At 48.3% G+C, this 20,134-nt stretch overlaps 1 protein-coding gene and 1 pseudogene across 2 annotated transcripts; one reads left to right on the forward strand and one right to left on the reverse strand.

The window, feature by feature from the left end:
* Positions 1–8,712: 8,712 nt before the first annotated feature.
* Positions 8,713–15,248, forward strand: TMEM177 (transmembrane protein 177). 2 transcript variants are annotated; one of them, XR_003205329.2, is made up of 3 exons: positions 8,713–8,782; positions 10,373–11,809; positions 14,661–15,248. XR_003205329.2 is itself a non-coding variant. In XM_025857457.2 (2 exons), the coding sequence occupies exon 2, from the start codon at positions 10,395–10,397 to the stop codon at positions 11,328–11,330; it is 936 nt and encodes a 311-aa protein (XP_025713242.1). In that variant the 5' UTR covers positions 8,713–8,782; positions 10,373–10,394; the 3' UTR covers positions 11,331–15,248. The 2 variants fall into 2 exon arrangements, 1 of the variants encoding a protein (XP_025713242.1); XM_025857457.2 differs by having other exon boundaries at positions 10,373–15,248.
* A 1,306-nt stretch (positions 15,249–16,554) lies between these two features.
* Positions 16,555–17,140, reverse strand: LOC141374955 (ras-related C3 botulinum toxin substrate 1 pseudogene; annotated as a pseudogene).
* Between the last annotated feature and the right edge of the window lie 2,994 nt (positions 17,141–20,134).

Consider the following 20,134-nt stretch of genomic DNA (forward strand, 5'->3'; position numbering starts at 1 on the left):
TATTAAAACAATACTTAAGGGGTGCCTGCATGGCTCGAGTTGGTTAAGCGTCTGCCTTCGGCTTAGGTCATGATCTCAGGGTCCTGGGATCGAGTCCTGCATCATGCTCCTTGCTTGGAGGGAAGGCTGCTTCTCCCTCTCCTACTGCCCCTCTCTCACTCTAGTGTGCTCTCTCTCACTCTAATGAACAAATAAAAAATCTTTAAAAAAAAAAAACAATATTTAAGTATTTGGGTTGGAGTTAAGTTGCAAATAATATGGCTCCATGATATTTTTTCTGGGTCTGCCTCTACACTAGTCTGTGGTGCTGTAGCCCACCCCCAGTATCAAGTAGAGTAGGGCAACATGTGCCCAGAACACCTGGATTTTGGTCTCATACAATTCCCCAGCAAGAACCGAGGAGCCTCGGAAAGTTTCTGATTCTGTATCTTGGAGCAAGGATAATTCAGATGGATCTGGAGCATCACTTTGTTGCCAGAAGGTGTACCTCCAAAATGATCCAGGGCAATTAAGGGATAAAGGAGCCAGTTAAAAGGGCTCCCACGAGCAAACTGTGACAATTATGGCGTTAGAAAGAAAGCAGAACTTCTCTGCACAACCATATGAGGCATACAAAAAAAAAAAAAAGGAAAAGAAAAAAGGCACATACAACTTTTTAATGATGTTTACAGTACGTTGACAGAGCCAAACTATGTGTATATTATATTCAAGTTTTGGTCAATGTCAAAATTTCATCATTGCAAATCAAACAGCTAAAAGATTAATTGGAATCCTGGCAGGGGATGCAGAATCTCATCAACTCTACTCAAGAAATGAAAAATTATGGAAGATTTACTATTTAAAAAAAGACAAACCACAGGAGCACCTGGGTGGCTCGATGGGTTGAGTGTCTGACTCTTGGTTTCAGCTCAGGTCATAATCTCAGGGTCATGGGATCAGGCCCCGTGTTGGGCTCCCAGCTCAGTGCAGAGTCTGCTTGAGATTCTCCCTCTCCCTCTGCCTCTGCCCCTCCTCTCTCTTGCTCTCAAATAAATAAATAAAATCTTTTTTAAAGATTTTGTTTATTTATTTATTTAAGAGAGAGAGAAAGAGCACGAGTTGGGGGGAGGGGCAGAGGGAGAGGGAGAAGCAGACTCTCCGCTGAGCAGGGAGCCTGACGCCGCAAGACTCGACCCAGGACCCTGTGATCGTGACCTGAGCAGAAGGCAGACGCTTAATCTACTAAGCCACCCAGGCGCCTCTAAATAAATAAATCTTTAAAAGAAAACACACACACACAGGTTTAGAAAGTCCAATTATCCCCACAGAGACTCCACCTAATAAACACAAACTCTTGATGAATCTTCCTGGAAATCACCGTGGACCTCCACCTTGGCAAGAATATACCACCAAAAGTTCAACCCAGAACTCAGCAGTATGGAGTGCCTTAACAGGATGGTTCTGTGCCCCTGGGATGGAAGACTACATTTGTCAAGTCAGGATGAATAAAAGATTCTACCTGAATTGATACTTTGGTGCTGGTTAGGTTATCTGTAATAAAAAGTTTCATTCCACAGTTTCATTTGTACTTTAATTTAAGAGGTTTAAAACACCTCAGAGAATCTGTTACATTTACGTGACTGTTTTATTAGATTTAGAGTTGCTTAAGGGTTTAGAAAGATTTTGCCTATTAGATTTGAAAAGCTACATTTTGGGGGTAGTACATTTAAAAGAATCAGCTAAATTAAATTTGAAAATGTGATTTGAAATGTCTAAGGGAATTTGATCAATTAAGTACAGGAGTGGTGTGGTATAATTAAGGAAGATTTAATCTGTAAAGCCCATGGTTAATTGAAAGTTAATCGAAGAACAAGTAGAAAAAATTCTTATTTTATATAAAAAATAGTACTGGGTTTATTAATAAGATAATATTTGTAAATTGAGGTTCTGGGCTCAGGAGACTTGGGATATTTAAGCTTACTATTTTATTTATTTTTATTTTTTATTTTTTTTTAAGATTTTATTTATTCATTCGACAGAGAGATAGAGCCAGAGAGCACAAGCAGAGGAAATGGCAGAGGGAGAGGGAGAAGCAGGCTCTGCACTGAGCAGGGAGCCTGATGTGGGACTTGATCCTAGGACCCTGGGATCATGACCTGAGCCCAAGGCAGACGCTTAACAATCTGAGCCACCCAGGTGCCCCTAAGCTTACTATTTTAATCAACTAAGTAATAATTAAAACACAAATCACTTTTAAGTATTCCTATCATGCCCAAAAGCCCCCTCAGAAATTTTTTTCATGAAGAACTAGAGAAGCTGAATAGACCAGTACCAAGTAAGGAGATTGAATCAGTAATTTAAAATCTCCCCACAAAGAAAAGCTCCAGAGCTGTTGGTTTCACTGGTGACTTCTACCAAATATTTAAAGAGATAATACCAATCTTTCTCAAACTTCTGCCAAAAAATTGAAAAGGGGGAACACTTCTTAACTCATTCCGTGGGTCAGCATTACCCCACTAACAAAACCAGAAAAAGATACTACAAGGAAAATTCAGCAAATATCCCTTATGAACACTGATGCAAAGCCCTCAACAAAATACTAGTAAACGGAACTCAGCAGCACATTTAAAAGGATTATACACCACGACAGAGTGGGATTAATTCCTGCAATGCAAGGACGGCTCAACATATGAAAATAGATCAACAAATACACCACATTAGCAAAATAAAGCAAAAAAGCCAATTGATCATCTCAACAGATGAAAAATTTGGCAAGATTCAACACCCTTATGTGAAAAAAACACTCAACTCTTAGAAGGTGGAGGAGAGTCAGTAACGTATCCTCCAGACTGAGAAGGTACTTTAATACCGAAGCACAAAGCAAGCCACTCCATACCACTTACCCTGCCAGTAACTTACTAACAGGGGCAATCCAGAGGGCTGGCCGCCGTGACCGATCCAGGTGGCACTAAGCTTTTATTCTGCACCCATTCTCTGCCAGGCCCTGACAGCAACCCACAGCTTTTATTTTTATTTTTTTATTTTTTTTTAGATTTTATTTATTTATTTGAGAGAGAATGAGAGATAGAGAGCACGAGAGGGAAGAAGGTCAGAGGGAGAAGCAGACTCCCTGCTGAGCAGGGAGCCCGATGTGGGACTCCATCCCGGGACTCCAGGATCATGACCTGAGCCGAAGGCAGTCGCTTAACCAACTGAGCCACCCAGGCACCCAACCCACAGCTTTTATAAAGCAAGGGGCATGGTGGTGAGGTCCCAGGGTAGTTATCTAAAGTGGTGCCATCTGTGTGCCTGACTGGCCTTCTACCAGTCATCTAAAGTCATCTGTGCCAAGATGGAGGACCAAAGATGGAGTCAGTGTTGCCAGCACTCCTACACTCAACAAACTAGGAATAGAAGTAAACTGCCTCCACATAATAAAAAGCCCTATGAAAAACCCACAGCGAACATTATATTCAATGGTGAGAAACTGAAAGCTTTTCCTCTAAGATCCAGAAAAAGACAAGAATGCCTGCTTTCACTGGTTCTATTTAACATCGTACTAGGAGTTCTAGCCAGAGCAATTCAGTCAGGCAAAAGGAAAAGAAAGAAAAGGCATCCAAATGGAAAGGAAGAAGTAAAATTATCTCTGCTCATAGATGATATGATCTTATAAGTAGAAAACCCTGAAGATTCCACACACACACAAAAAAACTGTCAGAGTTAATAAATGAATTTAGGAAAGTAGCAGGATACAAAGTCAACACACAAAATTCAGTTGTTATACACTAACAATAAACAATCTGAAAGGGAAATTATGAAAATACTTCCATTTACAATAGCAACAAAAAGAACAAAATACTTAGGAATTAACTACAAAGGTGAAAGACTTATATAATGAAAACTACAAAATATTGCTGAAAGAAATTAAAGAAGACATAAATAAATGGGAACACATCCCATGTTCATGAATTGAAAGATTTCGTATTGTTAAGATGTCAGGACTATCCAAAGCAATCTACAGATTAAATGCAATCCCTATCAAAATCCCAATGACATTTTTTTTTATAGAAATAGAAAAACCCAACCTAAAATTCATAGGGAATCTCGAGAGACCCTGAATGGCCCAAACAATCTTGGAAAAGAAGAACAAAGTTGAAGGACTCAGACATCCTGATTTCAAAACTTACTGCAAAGCTACAGTTGTCAAAACAGTGTGGTACTAGCATAATGACAGATGAACAGAACGCAGAGTCCAGAAGTAAATCTTCATATATACAGTCAAATGATTTTTGACATGTGTGCCAAGACCATTCAATGAGGACAAGGACAGTCTTTTCAACAAATGGTGCTGGGCAAACTGGATATCCACATGCCAAAGAATGAAATTGGACCCTTACCTAACACTGTATACAAAAAAATTAACTCAAATGGATCAAAGACCTAAATGTAAGACCTAAAACTATAAAACTCTTAGAAGAAAACATAGTTGCCATATGGTGAGAGGGCTTCATGATGCTGGATTTGGCAATGATTTTTTTGGATATGACACCAAAGACATAGGCAACAAGGGAAAAGAGACAAATTGGACTTCGTGAAAATTTTAAAACTTCACAAAAAAACATCAAGTGACAATGTCCACAGAGTAAAATGGTAACCAACAGAATGAGAGAAAATATTTGTAAATCACATATCTGGTAAGGGATCAATACCCAGAGTCTATTGAGAACTCCTAAAACTCAGTAACAAAATGACAACCCAATTAAAACATGGACAAAGCACTTGAATAGACATTTCTCCAAAGAAGATATACGAATGACTAATAAGCACATGAGAAGCTGCTCAATATCACTAATCATTAGGAAAGTACAAATCAAAACTATGAGATACTATCTCACACCCATTAGGATGGATGCTATCAAAATTCTTGGAGAACAGCAAATATTGGTGAGGATGTAGAGAAATTGGAGCCCTGGTGTACTGTTGATGGGAATGTAAATGGTATAGCTTTGTGGGAAACAGTATGGCCGTTCCTCAAAAAAAAAAAAAAAAAATAGAATTGCCATTTCATTCAGCAATTCACCTCTGGGTCTATATAAAAGATTTGAAAGTGGGATCTTGAAGAGATAATTTGTACACCCATGCTCATAACAGCATTATTCACAATAGCCAAAAGGTAGAAGCAACTCGATGTCCATTAACCGATGAATGGATACACAGAATGTGGTGCATACATACAATGGACTATTTTTTAGCCTTAAAAAGAAAGGAGATCCTGTCACATGCTTTAACATGGACAAAACTTGAGGACTTTATGCTAAGTTACATTACCCCTTCAAAAAGAGACAAATACTGTATGTTTCCACTTATATGAGATACTTAGTCAAAATTATAGAGACAGAAAGTACAATGGTGGTTGTCAGGGGCTAGGGAGCAGGGGACGTGGGGAGTTGTGAGGGGTAGAGCCTCAGTTTTACAATTTGAAAAGAATTATAGAGATGTATGCTAGTGATGGTTGTACAGCATTATGAATGTCTTGTACAAAGACCACTGAACTGTACACTTAAAAATAGTCAGGATGATAAATACGTGTTTTACCACAATGGGAAAAAACCAACTACCAGATGCCCCATAATCTGTCATTCCCTGGGTACTTAACCCTATATTTATTTCCTGTTTATACCCTAATGGAGTCCCAATCACACACCCCCTCGCAGGCCTCCCAAACCTCACTGCAACCTTTAGGATGCTTGGTCCACCATCTGCAAATTCCACATACCTTCATTTCCTTCTCTGAACTTTTGCTTCTCTTGCTCGCTTTCACCAAAAGCTTGGCTCTCTTCCCTGAGGATACCATAGCTCTTTCAAGTGAAGTCATTTTCTTCTTTTCTTTCTTCCTTTTTTTTTTTTTAAGATTTTATTTATTTATTTGAGAGAGAGAGAATGAGAGAGATAGAGAGCACAGGAGGGGAGAGGGTCAGAGGGAGAAGCGGACTCCCCTCCGAGCAGGGAGCCGGAGGCGGGACTCGATCCCGGGACTCCAGGATCATGGCCTGAGCCGAAGGCAGCCGCCCAACCAAGTGAGCCACCCAGGCGCCCTTCTTTCTTCCTTTTCTTTCTTCTTCCCCATGCTCTCGGGAATTCAGGATAGAATCGGTGTTCTCTTTGCCCCCATGGCCATTTCCTTCGCAAACCCCAGTTCCTGTGAAATGCCTGCCCTCAGACCATTCCAGTACACCACCAGCCTTGTTACTATGATCCACCCACCCCTTAATCACTCTCTCTCCTTTCTGAATTACTTAAGCACCCGGATCCTTGCATTCTTTACCACTCTCCCTTTCACCATTCTTGCCAACTTCAGCATGGGCAGAGACAATCCACCCAACATTTTGGCCTCTTGTAACTGAGCCTCTGGTTTTAATGGTACCTGAGACATAATTTCTGGAGGTCACTGAGGGACAACATGAAAAGGTCAATGCCACTGAAAGAAGTATTTATTATTTACATTTCCTGAGAGGAGGGAGCACACCATGCCATATGGGGCCACATGGGAGGTACCGGCGTCAGTCAGGAAGCAGGAGGAGCACGTAGAAAGCATGGCCCAGAGCCTCTACTGAGGTTTCCATGGGAAGGAATGGTGAGGCAGGGTGGGAAGTTTGAAGAAGTTTAGGATTGGATAGTTTCAATAATTTTGGTGGGCCCTGGGCTTACAGGGGCTCTAGTTGTCCAGTACCTGACCCTGGGATCATTTAGAACAGAGGAAATACTGGGTCGGTGTGTGAGAGCTGAAGGAGGTGGTAGGGGGTAAGGGCTCTGGATTGGTTGGTTTGTCATATGAAAGGTATGCTTGCGGTGAAAGTGGAGGGAGTCATTTGTTATCTCTAGGAATTAGCTAGTCCCGGGAGGGGCAGTCTTTCTAGGATTAGCAAGGCCCCCAAATTGTAAAACATCATAAAATAAGGAAAATTTTAAAAACGTGACTCATACACTGCCTCATTCCCAGTAATCTCTTCTACCCCACCACAGCCGTTGACTCCCACAGTCAGACTCTTGACCCTGCCATCACCAATATTGACACCACCGCTGAAGCGTCCATTTCCAGCCCCCTACCTTTTAATCACCACCTCCTCATGCACATTAAAAAAAACACATTTTGTTATGGAAATTTCCAAACATACATAAAGTAGAGCACAGTATAATGAGCTCTCCCCTAAACTTGTCACGAAGCTTCAACAACTACCAACATTTTGTTGATGTTGTTTCATCTATACCCCTGGTTTTTGTGGTGATATGGTGGTGATATTGTTTTGGCTATAATATTTTGAACTAAATAGTGGACATCATGTTGTTGCACCTATCAATACTTCTATATGCATCCTTAACTGATAAGGACTTTTTGGTTTACATAAATATCAGGCTTCATCCCCTAACAAAATAAGCAATTCATTAATATCACCTGATACTCAATCCATATTCAGATCTCCCTGGTGGTCTCAAAGGTGTCTTTTTTTACAGTCGGTAAACTATTGGTTCAGGATCCCAACAAAAGCCACGTATTGCATTTAACTGTTAAGTCTTTCACGTCTCTTATTTTGTAACAGTCTCCAAGGCAAATGATATGGTTTCTCTAAACAAATCAACGGCATAAAAAACAATGGAAAGGAGACTTATTTAGTTCATCCCCATCTTCCCTCGCAGTCTCACCTCTCCACCCAGGAGGTAAGTCCTCCTCCCTCTTTACTCCAGGGGTTGGATGGAAAAGAAAGTCAGACACAGAGGCCAGACCCACTTGGGAGAATTAGCAAGACCCACTGGGTTAAATTTGTATGGAGGCAGGAGATGTAATGGCAAATGTACAGGGACAGAGGTCCTGTGCCATTCAGGGGCATGCTAGGTGCATATGAGCTGGGTACCCTGCTCAAGCTAAATGCCTTCGTTTCTTCATCTGTAAAGTGGGAATAATGTACTTCATGTGTCCACAGACTTTTTCTGTAAGGGCCAGAGAGTCTAAATTTTAGGCTTTCTGGGTCAGACTGTCTGTCTCTGTCCTGGCTGCTCAACTCTGCCCTGGCTACTCAACTCTGCCCTTCTGGGAGAAAGCAGCCATACTCAACTTTAAAGAAATGGGCATGGCTGTCTTCCAATAAAACTTTATTTACAATAACAGGTGGAGACCTGGACTTGGCCCATCCGCAGGCTGATGATCCCTGACCTAAGCGTTGCTGGGAAGATAAGGTGACAGGCGCGACGCTGCTCTGTGGGCTGTAAAGCGTGGATCATTTAAGAGGAACTGGAGGGGCAGCTGCTATGGTAATAAAATAAAGCCCAGGGCGGTTCAGGGGTGGCGAACACTTCCAGACAGGAAAGGCCACGGACCCGGCAGTCAGGTGGGCATGGGCTCCGATGGGGTCTTAGCCATAGGCCACCTCCTAACCCACGCAGGGCCGCTGTCTCCTAGAGGGCTCGACGGGCGACCGAGGCTGCCTTCCGAGTGCAGAGAACGAAGCGCTAGGCCGGGGTGCTCAGCTCGCTTCACTCATCCGGAAGCGAGGACGTCGCAGGTCGCTGCCCCACCCCAAGGCGCTGTGGCCCCGGCCGCCAGCGGGTTAGTACCCGCGCCCGGGTCCCGCCCCCCCTCCCCCTCCCGTCCCCCCTCCCCCTCCCGTCCCCGCCCCTAGAGCCCGGGCGTAGTGCTCTGCGCCAGGCCCGCCCCCTGTAGTCCCCGCCCCCAGAGCGCCGGCCGGCGTGCTCTGCGCCGGACCCGCCTCGCGCACGTGTCGCGGTGGCCCAGGCTGCGGCAGAAGAGGTGAGTCACCGATGGGCGGGCGGTTCGCGGAGCCGGGACGGGCCCCCTCCCCAGGGTCCCCTCCACCCTTGTGGTCGAGCCGCGGAGCCGCGGGGGCGCAGCTTAGGCCCCCCCCCGCCCAGAATGGACGCCCAGCGGGGAGCCCTCTGCAAGGGTTCCGCAGGCCCTCCTCGCGCAGCCTGGAGCGCGGCCTTGGCGCTGGTGGGCCCGGGGCCGTTGGGACTTTGTCCCAAGCAAGGGACCCTTGCTTTTCTAGCCTTAGCCGCTTCGTTGGGAATATAGGCCCAAGTGATGTGCCCCTTTAGGAATTTTCGTTAAAACAGGCCAGGCGGCACCCCACGTTCTTGTTTGCAGCAACGTACTTGCTAATTAAACAGCTATCACAGGCAGGCAGGAAGACAGTGAGCTTCAACCACAGTAAAATAATTATGGAATTCTTGCTGAAATATTTACGGATGAAATAAGAGGACGCCTGGGATGTGTTTCAAAATAAGCCAGTTGGAGGAGGAATGTGGGTGGGAGAAGAGAGGAAACAAGATTGGCCATGAGTTGGTTGAAATTGGCTAATGTGCTATTTTGTCTACTTTTGTAGATATTTGTAATTTAGCATTAAATTTTTTTTCTGAAATGAAAAGCTTGCTGTGAGGCCCTGATAGCCTGTGTTCAGATACTGTGCCCGTGTTAGCTAGGGCTGCCAGGATAAGTCCTGGGTGGCGGAAATTTATTTTCTGAGGATCTGGAGGCTCAAAGTCCAAGATTAAGGTGTCAGCATGACGTTTCTTCTGAGACCACTCTCACTGGCTTGTAGATGGTCACCTTCAGTCTTGTGCCCTCTAATAGTCTTTCCTCTGTCTGTGCCCGAATCTGTTCTCTTAAGGACACCAGTCATGTTAGATTGGGACCTACCCTAATGACCTCATTTAAAGACCTCATTTGTAAATAGTTACATTCTGAGAGACGGGGGGTTAAGACTTCAGCATATGAATTTGGAGGGGACACACAACCTGTAACGTTGCCACTTTGCTAGTTTGGGGTTTCGACCAATTAATCTCTCTCTGCCTCAGTTTCCAATGTTCAAAAATAGGGGCAGTAGTAGTAATTAGGTCATGGAGTTGTGAGGATTCAGTTGTTGGACAATATAAAGTCTCAGAATTATGTCTAGCATATAGGAAGTAATAAGTTGAACATAGGTGTCACCTATAAATTAGTGATCATAGGGCTTTACTGTGGGATGAGGAGTGGAGTGGGGCAGTGGGGTACTTCGTGCTGTGCCTAGCCATGGGAATAAAAGTAATAGTCATGGCAGTATCACAAGGGGTGTCTGCTGCCTTGCCGGACTCAGTTGCCTTATGTGTGTTCATTCATATACTCATCACAGCCACCCTAGGGGTGCCATTGTCGGATGCCTGTTTGGCAGATGGGGCAGGTCCTGCACAGAGATGGAGGTTGGATTTGAACTCTGGCTCTGGAGCTCATGCTCTTAACCACCTTGCTGTATTGCCTCTGTTCAAAAGGATGTGACCCTGCGGTATGTTCAGTCTGCAGGCCGACCCAGGGGACTGTTGGCTGATGCTCTCTTTCTTGGCCCAGGTTGACAACGGTGGCAGCACTCATGGCCGGTCCCCTGTGGCGGGCCGCAGCATTTGTGCAGAGACATAGGACTGGCCTGTTGGTGGGTTCCTGTGCAGGCCTCTTCGGGGCCCACATCTCATACCACCTCGTCCCAGATCCCGTGATGCAATGGCTGTACCAGTACTGGCCTCAGGGCCAGCCAGCCCCGCTCTCCCCAGAGCTGCAGGGGCTCTTCCAAGAGGTGCTGCAGGACATCGGTGTCCCCTCCGGCCACAGCTACAAGGCTTTCACCACGTTCACCTTCCAGCCCGTGAGTGCTGGCTTCCCGCGACTCCCTGCAGGGGCCGTAGTGGGCATCCCAGCCACCTTCCTGGGTGGCATGTTGATCAACACCGATCACCCAGTGGTTGTACACGGGCACAAAGTGAACTGGCAGAGCCCAGCAGGCGCCCGGCTGAGAGATGCCCTGACCCTGTCCCATGACGCCCAGAAGTTTGCCTTGGCCAAGGAAGTGGTGTACGTGGAGAGCGGTGCAGCTGCCCTCCAAGCCCTGCCGGCCCCAGCCTGCCTAGCGGGAACCTGGGCCCTGGGTGTGGGTGCCAAGCATGCCCTGGGGCTCTACGGAGGCCCCATGAATTTACGGGCTGCCTTCAACCTGCTGGCGGCAGTGGCGGGCTTTGTGGCCTACGCCTTGTCGGCGGACTCGCTCACTCATGCCCTGGAAGCCTGGCTGGACCGCCGCACAGCTACCCTATCTGCAGCCTATGCCCGGGGCGGGGTGGAGTTCTATGAGAAGCTTTTGTCGGGCAACGTAGCCCTGCGCAGTCTCTTGGGCGGTCCTGGAGAGAAGCTGTATACGCCCAGCGGGAACATCGTCCCCAGACACTGGTTCCGCATCAAACATCTGCCCTACACGACCCGCCGGGACTGTGTGCTGCAGGTGTGGAGGGCAGCACTCAACCCGCGCCGCTCCTGAGAGACTCCTCGCAAGGACAGAGGCGCCTCACGCAGGCGCCACCCTGCCGTTGACTCGGGGGGCTCTCGGTGCCTCTGGACCCACAGCCCAGTGTCAGATGAATCAGAGACTCTGGAATGAAACGGCCTAGAGTCTACCCCGGTCCATGATCCCAGTGATCTTGGGCACGTCCCTTTTGAATCTGAGCCTTGGTTTCCTCGGCTGTAAAATGGGGGCGTTGTAAATTTCCTGGCAGGATTTGGGGGTTGTGTGAGCTATGGACAAAAGGGCCTGGCCAAGAGGACACACCGTAAATAAATGGGATGTCCTTCCTTGGTCTTTGAATTCCGGCAGGCTGTGGGGGTCAGGCCACTTCTCCCCACCAGAGGCGCTTACGGGACGTGAACACTTCCCCAGAGTGAAGAACCCCCTGTAGTTCACCTGGTGGTCTAATCTCACTTCGTTCTACTGTGGGGGAGAGAAGAGCTTTAGAGGCCCAGGTGAGACGCTAGGGTGGCCCTGAGAGCCTGGGAAATGGGAGCCTGAGGTGGAGTTTCAAGGGTGGTGTATCCAGCACAGATGGCATGCTCAGCGCCCCTGGGTCTGAAGGGGAGAGAAAGTGTTGCTGGAACCTGGTGAGACCTATGGCACGGGAGACTTGGCAGGAGCTCTGGCCAAAGGAAGAAGGAGGAACAAGGCACTGCGAAACCGAGGCCCTGCAGGGAGGGCAGGCGCCTGCTGATGTAGTCCAGAGCATGGTCCGTACCTGGCGAGGAGAGGGACTGCGGGGTGGCAGGGAGGAAGCAGGATTTAGGTGGGTGAGATGGACTGGGCCTAGTGTCACACTCGGGGCCCAGGAGAATGCTGCACCCTTGCCCTGTTTGTTTCCCTTGAGCCTTCTGGTGGTGGGTAGAGCAGACCCCACTTTTGATCCTTGGACAGGAGACCCCTTTCCAGAGAAGGTGAGGGCTGTTGTGGCCAGCAAGCCAGACTCACTGAGCCATTCATGTATTTTTATTGTCAATTATGTTTTCCCTGGAAGAATGGAAGAAGTCAGGCCTGGCGCCAGTGTAATTCAGGACAAAGAGACGGGGCCACACCCAGGGAAGGGCACAGAGCAGTACCAGGAAGCCCACTCAGCAGTGGCAGTTCCTGCAGGAGACTGAGTGGACAGTGAGCAGAGTGGGGCTGCAGGTCTTCCTGCTGGGTCCGTCGCCGTGGCTGGAGATCGGTGTTCTGGCTCCATTCGACCAGCCCATGGGTCCCAGCGTCAGGCCTGGGCAGACACCCCATCTCTCAGGTCCCGGGATGGCAGTGGGCACATGCTTGATGAAGGCAGAGGTGGATGGATGAGTTAGTGAGTGGGTAAACAAGTCTCCACTCTGGGAAATGCCACTTGAGGGGGCCCCTCGGCTTGTCACCCAAGTGCTACCACCACGTGTGAGTGTCTGATCTTGGCTGGAGAAGTGTAGGTTGGGGTCTGGATTCGGTGAGCTCCCCCCCCCCGGGGGCACACCACTCCTCACCCCAACTACTTTCAGTACTGCAGGAGCAGGGCGGCGGCTTCAGGCGTTCCTGCTGACCTGCCCCAAAAGTAAGGAATGGGAGCCCCAGTGGTAAGGGGAGCGATGCCCTGAAATGGCTGCTGCTTTGCCTCCCTCTGCTCCACGTCACCAGCTGTACTCATGAGCTGCTCCCAGTCCCCACGCGTGCACGCTGCGTGAGGTGGTTCCGCCTCCAAACTTGGCTCAGAGCCCCCACCCTGGGAGCTGCCCCGCTGCCCCTGCTGCGTTCTGCGCGTCCCGCATGCCCAGGCAACCCTCAGTTCGGTCCTTGCCCTCCCCAGCTGGGTCCTCCTGGCCATTGTCCCCACCTCTCCCAGCTCTCGGAAGTGCAAGTCTGACTGGGTTCCGTCCTGCTTAAAACCCTCTGCGGGCATCCCCTAGCTTTCTGGCCAGAGCTGCATCTCTGAGCCCCGGCCTGATGGCCTCTCCAGCCATCTGGTGTCCCCCCAGCTGTATGGATCCTAACCTCAGCAGCACTTTGGTTCCTTCACTGCTGTCCCCCTCCTTTTCCACACACTGCCTCGCTGTGGGGCGGTCTCTCCCGCCCTGCCCCTGTCTCAGGTACTTAGAGCTCCTCCTGCAGGAATCCCGAACCTTCCCCATTCACGCCCGTCACACACCCTGTGCCTCTCCCCAGCCCTCAGTGCTAACTGTAAATAAGTTACCATGCAGTTAGGGCTTAGCCTCCCGTCTGCCGAAACGTACTGTCTACAAGGGCAGGGTGGTGTGTCTTGATTACTGCTGTGGCCTGAGGCCCTCCATAACGTTTTTGAGGAGATGAACAAGGCTCTGAAGCTACAGCAGGCAGGCCTGGCTCCCTAGAGTCTGAGCCATTACAGGCCGGCTGGCGGCGCATGTGGGTGAGGCGCATCTGAATCCAGTGTGACCCTGTTCTGTCTTCCCAGCTTGGGACTTCCCAAGGGCAGGGCCTGGCCCGGGTCTGAGACTGCTCTTCCGGTGGGGGAAACAGGACACTTCTAGTCACTTCCTGCGGATTCCCACTCAGGCCTCCAGGGGCCCCCAAGGAGTTTTGGGCAAAAGGGGAGCCCCCCAAGTTTTATGATATATGGTGCCCCTGCACATGGATTCAGGGGTTGATCCCAGAAAGAGTCAAAAACATGGGCCAGGGCTTCGTAGATGGGCCAGGTGGCAGGCAGCCTGTGCGCGCTGCAGGGCATCTTTCCTCAGATGCAGGCTGCATGCCTCAGTCGTCAGCACTGCCCTGCGTCCCAGGAGAACGTTGTTCTACTGAGTGCCCCCTCCCCGCCCCACTACATGTTCACGGTTCTCTGAGCGTGAATGTGCAGAGGTGCCCGACACCCCAGAACAATCCTCCACAGACCCCGGACTAGGCTAACTGACAGAGGGCTACATAAACACACAGACACCCCCTCGCCCCCGCCCCGCGCATGCACACACACGCACACACGCAGACAGCGGGAACGCAGGGAAGGGGTCCCAGAGTCATGCCATCGTTGGCTCTGTCCATTCCTGACCCTAGCAGGCCCCACTGCCTCGTCCAGGAGCCATAGCGTCGTGCCCCCTGCGGCCGTGCCCATAGCTGGCGCATACACACGGACCCCGCATCCGCAGGCGGGCACATACCGCAGGCCGGGGCTGACCCGTGCGCGTCCTCACCCAGTGAGGCCCCCTGCCCGCTGCAGCCCTACAGTGATGTCCATAGGGCCTTTATTATGCACCAGACACTGTGCGAGGTTCCTAGAATCTTTTTTCACTTGTCCCCAAATTGGAACAGGTAGTTGGTAATGTTATTTCAATTTTACAGGCAAGGAAATAGCACAGAAAGGTGAAGAAATGGGCTGCAAACCATAAAGCTTTGAAAGCGACAGAACGAAGATTGGAAGCCAGCACCTGGTTGCAGATCCGCTTTTGGGAGGCCTTCATTTACAGTGTCCTATTTATTCTGAAGGTTTCATCGTGGAAACTTGTCCTGTGGCCTCCACAGCCTTTCTCCCCTGCTGGTTAGAGGTGACTTTCCGGCCTCACCTCTCATCAGGAAAAAGTCACTGAGCAGATCTTTCTGGAACTTCCAGGGGAGACTCTTGCAGCTAACTGAAGAGGAAGAGGCCACCCAGTCTATCAGATTTGGTGCTGAGGTGGGAATGGGATGGAAGGGCCAAGTCTTACCAAGCCCTCAGGCCCCAGCTGAGGACAGGGCTACCTTAGGAAGCAGAGGACACAGACTGGGCAGCCAGCTGTGGGGTCAAATGCTGGTCCTACCACTTCAGCAGAGTGACCTTGAACAAGTGATTTCACATCTCTCTGCCCAAGTTTTCTTAAATGGGGATATTTGCATGTAGCTTACAGCATTGTTTTGATAATGAAAGTGAAATAAAGTTTGCAAAATGTGAAGCCCAACAAGAGTATATGGTAAGCTTTATTGTATTTTTGATAATACTGACCTTTTTTTCTCATTTACTCCATTTGACAGAAATTAGCCTTTTACAGTTTTACCTGTGACACTTTTACTTTTGTGACATGTACAATGCCGTGTAAATTAACCTCCATATTTTGTCAAAATACTGCCTTCATTCTTTGATCATGTCACATGCTGCACCTACCCACTCCCGTGCACCGACGGCTTGAACAGATGCTTCATCACAGGGACCGGGAAGTAAGAGGTCTGTTCCAAATCTCAGCAAGAGGGAATACACTAACTTTTAAAAAAAATCTCACCACAAATTCAAAAAGATTGATCCAAAAGTTGAGCCGTTACACATTCTATTACGAATTCAGTGTTAAGCCATAGACACAGGCTGATAAAATTACAGGTTACGTTGGAGGGCAACATGTCATGAAGAAGGCTGTGCTGCTTTCCTATCAAACTAGTTAGTGTCTGCATTTCCAAACTTGAGACGTTGCAGTCTCTTCTTTTTTTAAAATTTTTTTTAATTTATTTTTTATTTTTTAAGATCTATTTATTTTAGAGAGAGAGCACGAGGCAGGGAGGGGCAGAGGGAGAGGGAGAAACTGGCAGACTGCACTCAGCACAGAGCCCAACATGGGGCTCCATCTCGACCCTGAGAGCATGACCTGAGCCAAAACCAACAGTTGGATGCTCAACCGACTGAGCCACCCAGGGGCCCACCCCCCCTTTTTAAGGTTTAATCTATTTATTTTGAGAGAAAGCGTGTAGGCATGAGCCAGACAGAGAGGGAGAGAGAGAATTCCACGCAGACTCCCCGCTGAGTGTGGAGGCCAACGTGGAGCTCTATCTCATGACCCCAAGATCATGACCTGAGCTGAAACTTAAGAGTTGGACACCCAACCAACCGAGCCACCCAGGCGCCCAGGCTGCAGTCTCTTCTTAAAGACAAAGGTCTTGAACGGTTTAGCGCTTAGTGTTCTCAGCACAACAATGCAACTTAGCTCACACGGTACTTTGGCAACTCTTCATCTGAGCAAGAATAGGGGCTTTTGAAAAATAAGGCTTTAAGAAAGCTTACCATTTTAGGGCTAAATTTTAATGTAATGTGAAAGTTTGAAGTCTTACATTTTAAACAAAACCTCAAAATTACTTATTGGTTCACAATGGTTTCATAGGAAAAAGCAACAAAATCTGTAACAAAAACATGGCACCGAGTGCGAAGCTTCCACCATCTTTGAGCAAAGCGTACAAAGGTTCCGAGGGCGACAGGGCAGGAGAGGGGCCCAGACATTCATAGCAGCAGGCATTTTCTCTTCCTCTTCTTGACAGGAGCGGGGTAGAGAACCACTCGCCTAGCTTCATCAAACACCGAGGCCTCGCTGCAGGAGAGCGGAGCACTCCCGCATTTAGAGCACCGATCTCCTTAGCCATGGTCAAACCCCATGGTAGGTGATGGGAGTGGGCTTCTTTTCCTGAAGATTCTCAATTGTGTCTTTGTCGCCCCTGAGATCAAGTTTAGTCCCCACGAAGATAATGCGGGTATTGGGACAGTGGTGTCGCACTAAAGGGTACCTCTATGCTCGAACATTTTCAAATGATGCAGGACTCCCAAGAGAAAAGACAATTAAGAATACACCTGTTTGTGGATAGGATAAGGGACTTCATCTGTCATAATCTTCTTGTCCAGCTGTATCCCATAAGCCCAGATTCACCAGTTTTCCATCTACCAGAACACTGGCTGAGTAATTGTCAAAGACAGTGGCAATACATTCCCCAGGAAATGCATTGGTTATGTAACTGATCAGTAGGCAAGTTTTACGTACAGCACGGTCTCCCAACACCACACACGCCAGATGATGTGCATTGGGGTTGATCATCAAGCCGAGGCAGGTGGGTGCACAGGGCACAGAGTGCTGGGGCTTCTATCTACACTGGCTTGCCCTCCACCGATGGGAAGCTGAAGCCCAGCCTATAGAGTAAGCTTTTTTTTTTTTTAAATAAAGATTTTATTTATTTATTTATTCGGGAGAGAGAGTACAAACCAGGGGAGCAGCAGAGGTGGAGGGAGAAGGAGAAGCAGACTCTGCGCTGACTGCAGAGCCCAAGGTGGGCCAATCCCACAGATCCCCCAACACTGAGATCATGACCCCAGCTGAAATCAAGAGTTGGACACCCAACCAACTGAGGCACTCAGGCGCCCTGATAGAGTAAGCTTTAAAAGGAGATTGATTTCCTAAATTTCTGTGCTTTTAAGTGCGACCGGGGGGTACCAGGGTGTTCAAGGTTTTGGAGTTGCTGCCCAAATACCAGCAATCCCTTGAGACTGGAACCCTCCCAGGGAACTCACTGCTGCCTAATACAGGTCTGTGTTTATAGCTTTTCGAAGTCCCAATTAGGGCAGTTCCTTAGGGATCTTAGTTGCTATCAGTTGACAACTTTTGGGAAATTCCTTGGCAGCACCTGAGAGCAGAGGACCCATGGGACCCTAGGGGTCGATACCAGGCCAGAGAAGAGGGAGATAGTCATTTACACCTACCACACTGGTAATTTTAAAATATTAGAACAGTCAGTGTTAGGGTGGTTGTGGTAAAATTGGCACAAGCGTATGCTCTTGGTGACATTTGTAATAGACGGCCTCCAAGATGGCCCCCGACGACCGCCACTCCTGGTGCTCTGGGCCTTTTGTCGGCCTCTCCCCTTGCTCCCCTGGTTCAAAGCAACAGAATACAGCAACATTAAGGGGGCATCACTTCTGTGATTGAGTTGCAAAAGTCTTGCTGGCAGACTCTCTTGTTTTCTCAGATGCATGTTTTGATAAAGCGAGTTGCCATGTTGGAGAGGCCCACATAGCAAGGAACTAAGGGCAGCCTCTGACCAACAGCTGCCTAAGAACTGAGGGGGGACGAAAAAGAACTGAGACCTTAAGTCCAACAGCCCACGAGGAACTGAATCCTGACGACAACCAAGTGAGCTTGGAAGATAATCCATCCCCAGTCGAGCTTTTCAGAAGAGACGACAACTTCAGCCGACACCTTCATTGTGACCTGGGACAGACCCTGAAACAAAGGACAGCTAAGCTGTGCTTGGATCCGTGACCACACAGAAGCAGTGAGACAGTAAATGTGGGTTGTATTAATCACATAGTTTTACGGTAATTTTTTGTGCAGCAATAGATAACTAATGTACATGATTAATTGACAATGTTTTTACAAAGCAATTTGGCAAAACTTGATGCAATCACAAAACTTTATCTTTTGATCCAGTAACTTAAAACCTAGAAACTTATCCTAGAGCTATAACCCAACAGAAACTAAATAGTATATGTCCAAAGATGTACATTCTTATGGTAATTTTTTTTTTTTTTTTTATTCAAGGGCCCCTGGGTGGCTCAGTCGTTAAGCGTCTGCCTTCGGCTCAGATCGTGAGCCCAGGGTCCTGGGATCGAGCCCCACATCGGGCTCCCTGCTCCGTGGGAAGCCTGTTTCTCCCTCTCCCACTCCCCCTGCTTGTGTTCCCTCTCTCGCTGTATCTCTCTCTCAAATAAATAAAAATGTTAAAAAACAAAATAAAAATAAGGGAAATGTTGAACAACAATGACTTAGGAAATTGTGGCACATCCATCTGTTGAATATTGTTTGGTCACCAAAGAGTGTAATTATGAAGATTCTGATAGAAATGTAGAAATATTAGTTATAAATATCAAACCTTTAGAAAATGTGAAGTACTACTTGCATGGTGATTGCAAGAATGTAGCCATGGTAAGACCTGGAAGGAAATTCACAAACTTGGAAAGTAAATCTGGAGACATCTGGGAGTCTCAGTCGGTTAAGCATCTGCCTTCGGCTCAGGTCCTGATCCCAGAGTCCTGGGATCGAGTCCCGAGTCAGGCTCCCTGTTCAGCGGGGAGTCAGCTTCTCCCTCTCCCCCTCTGTTCCTTCCCCCTGCTTGTGCTCTCTCTCTAGCTATCTCAAATAAATAAAATCTTAAAAAAAATAAAATAAATAAAAAAGAAAGTAAACCTTTTAGGGTGGCATTTGAATGACTACGCATTCGCTATATGTAAAGACTGCCTGCTGTACGTATTTATACATATGTATGAAGGCTTACTCCGAGGGGCCCAAGGGCCCGCTCCCTCTCTCTGCGTCAAGGTGACAGATCCTGGCATCACTGCCTTTGGCTCTGTATCCTTGGGGTGTGGCCAACCTTCTGTCTGTCAGTTGCCATGGCCGTCATCAAAATGTGCCGCTCAGATCTGCGGGGAGCAGAACTGACGGCCGGCCGCAGCTGTCGTTTCTCTAGATCCGCTGCGACGTTCTCACTGAGGCCGTGCCTCTCGCAGGCTGCTTTCAGCCAGTGGCTGGTCTGGTGGCACTACTGAGGCAGGCCCAGTCCAGTGAATTGGGGGACTCCTCTGGTGGATGACTGTGCCTCCAGGATTCCTCAGTGGCCTGGGCAGGTCTTTCTCTTTTTTTAGATTTTTATTTATTTATTTGAAAGAGAGAGAGAGAGCACAGAGGGAGAGGGAGAGGGAGAAGCAGACTTCCCACTGAGCAGGGAGCCCGATGCGGGGTTCGATCCCAGGACCCTGAGATCGTGACCCCAGCCGAAGGCAAACGCTCAACGGAACGAGCCACCCAGGCGCCCCCTGGGCAGATCTTTCTTAGAGCTGCTCTGAAGTCTGAGACCCTGCCCACACGGTCCTCTTCCATTCCCCACTCCTTCCCAGGTGTTAGACCTGCAAAGTAATACGAAGCCTCTCCCAGCTTCTGTGCCCAACCCCTTTGCCCTTCACAGGCATTTCCCCCGAACACCCGTAATCCTGTCTCCCTATTTCCCAGAAGAGCTGAACTAACAAGGTTAGTCCTCGCTCG

This window comes from Callorhinus ursinus, unplaced genomic scaffold, assembly GCF_003265705.2.
Source record: "Callorhinus ursinus isolate GAN/ISIS: 27379988/994484 unplaced genomic scaffold, GSC_fseal_2.0 scaffold2, whole genome shotgun sequence".
In the NCBI taxonomy this organism is placed as follows: domain Eukaryota; kingdom Metazoa; phylum Chordata; class Mammalia; order Carnivora; family Otariidae; genus Callorhinus; species Callorhinus ursinus.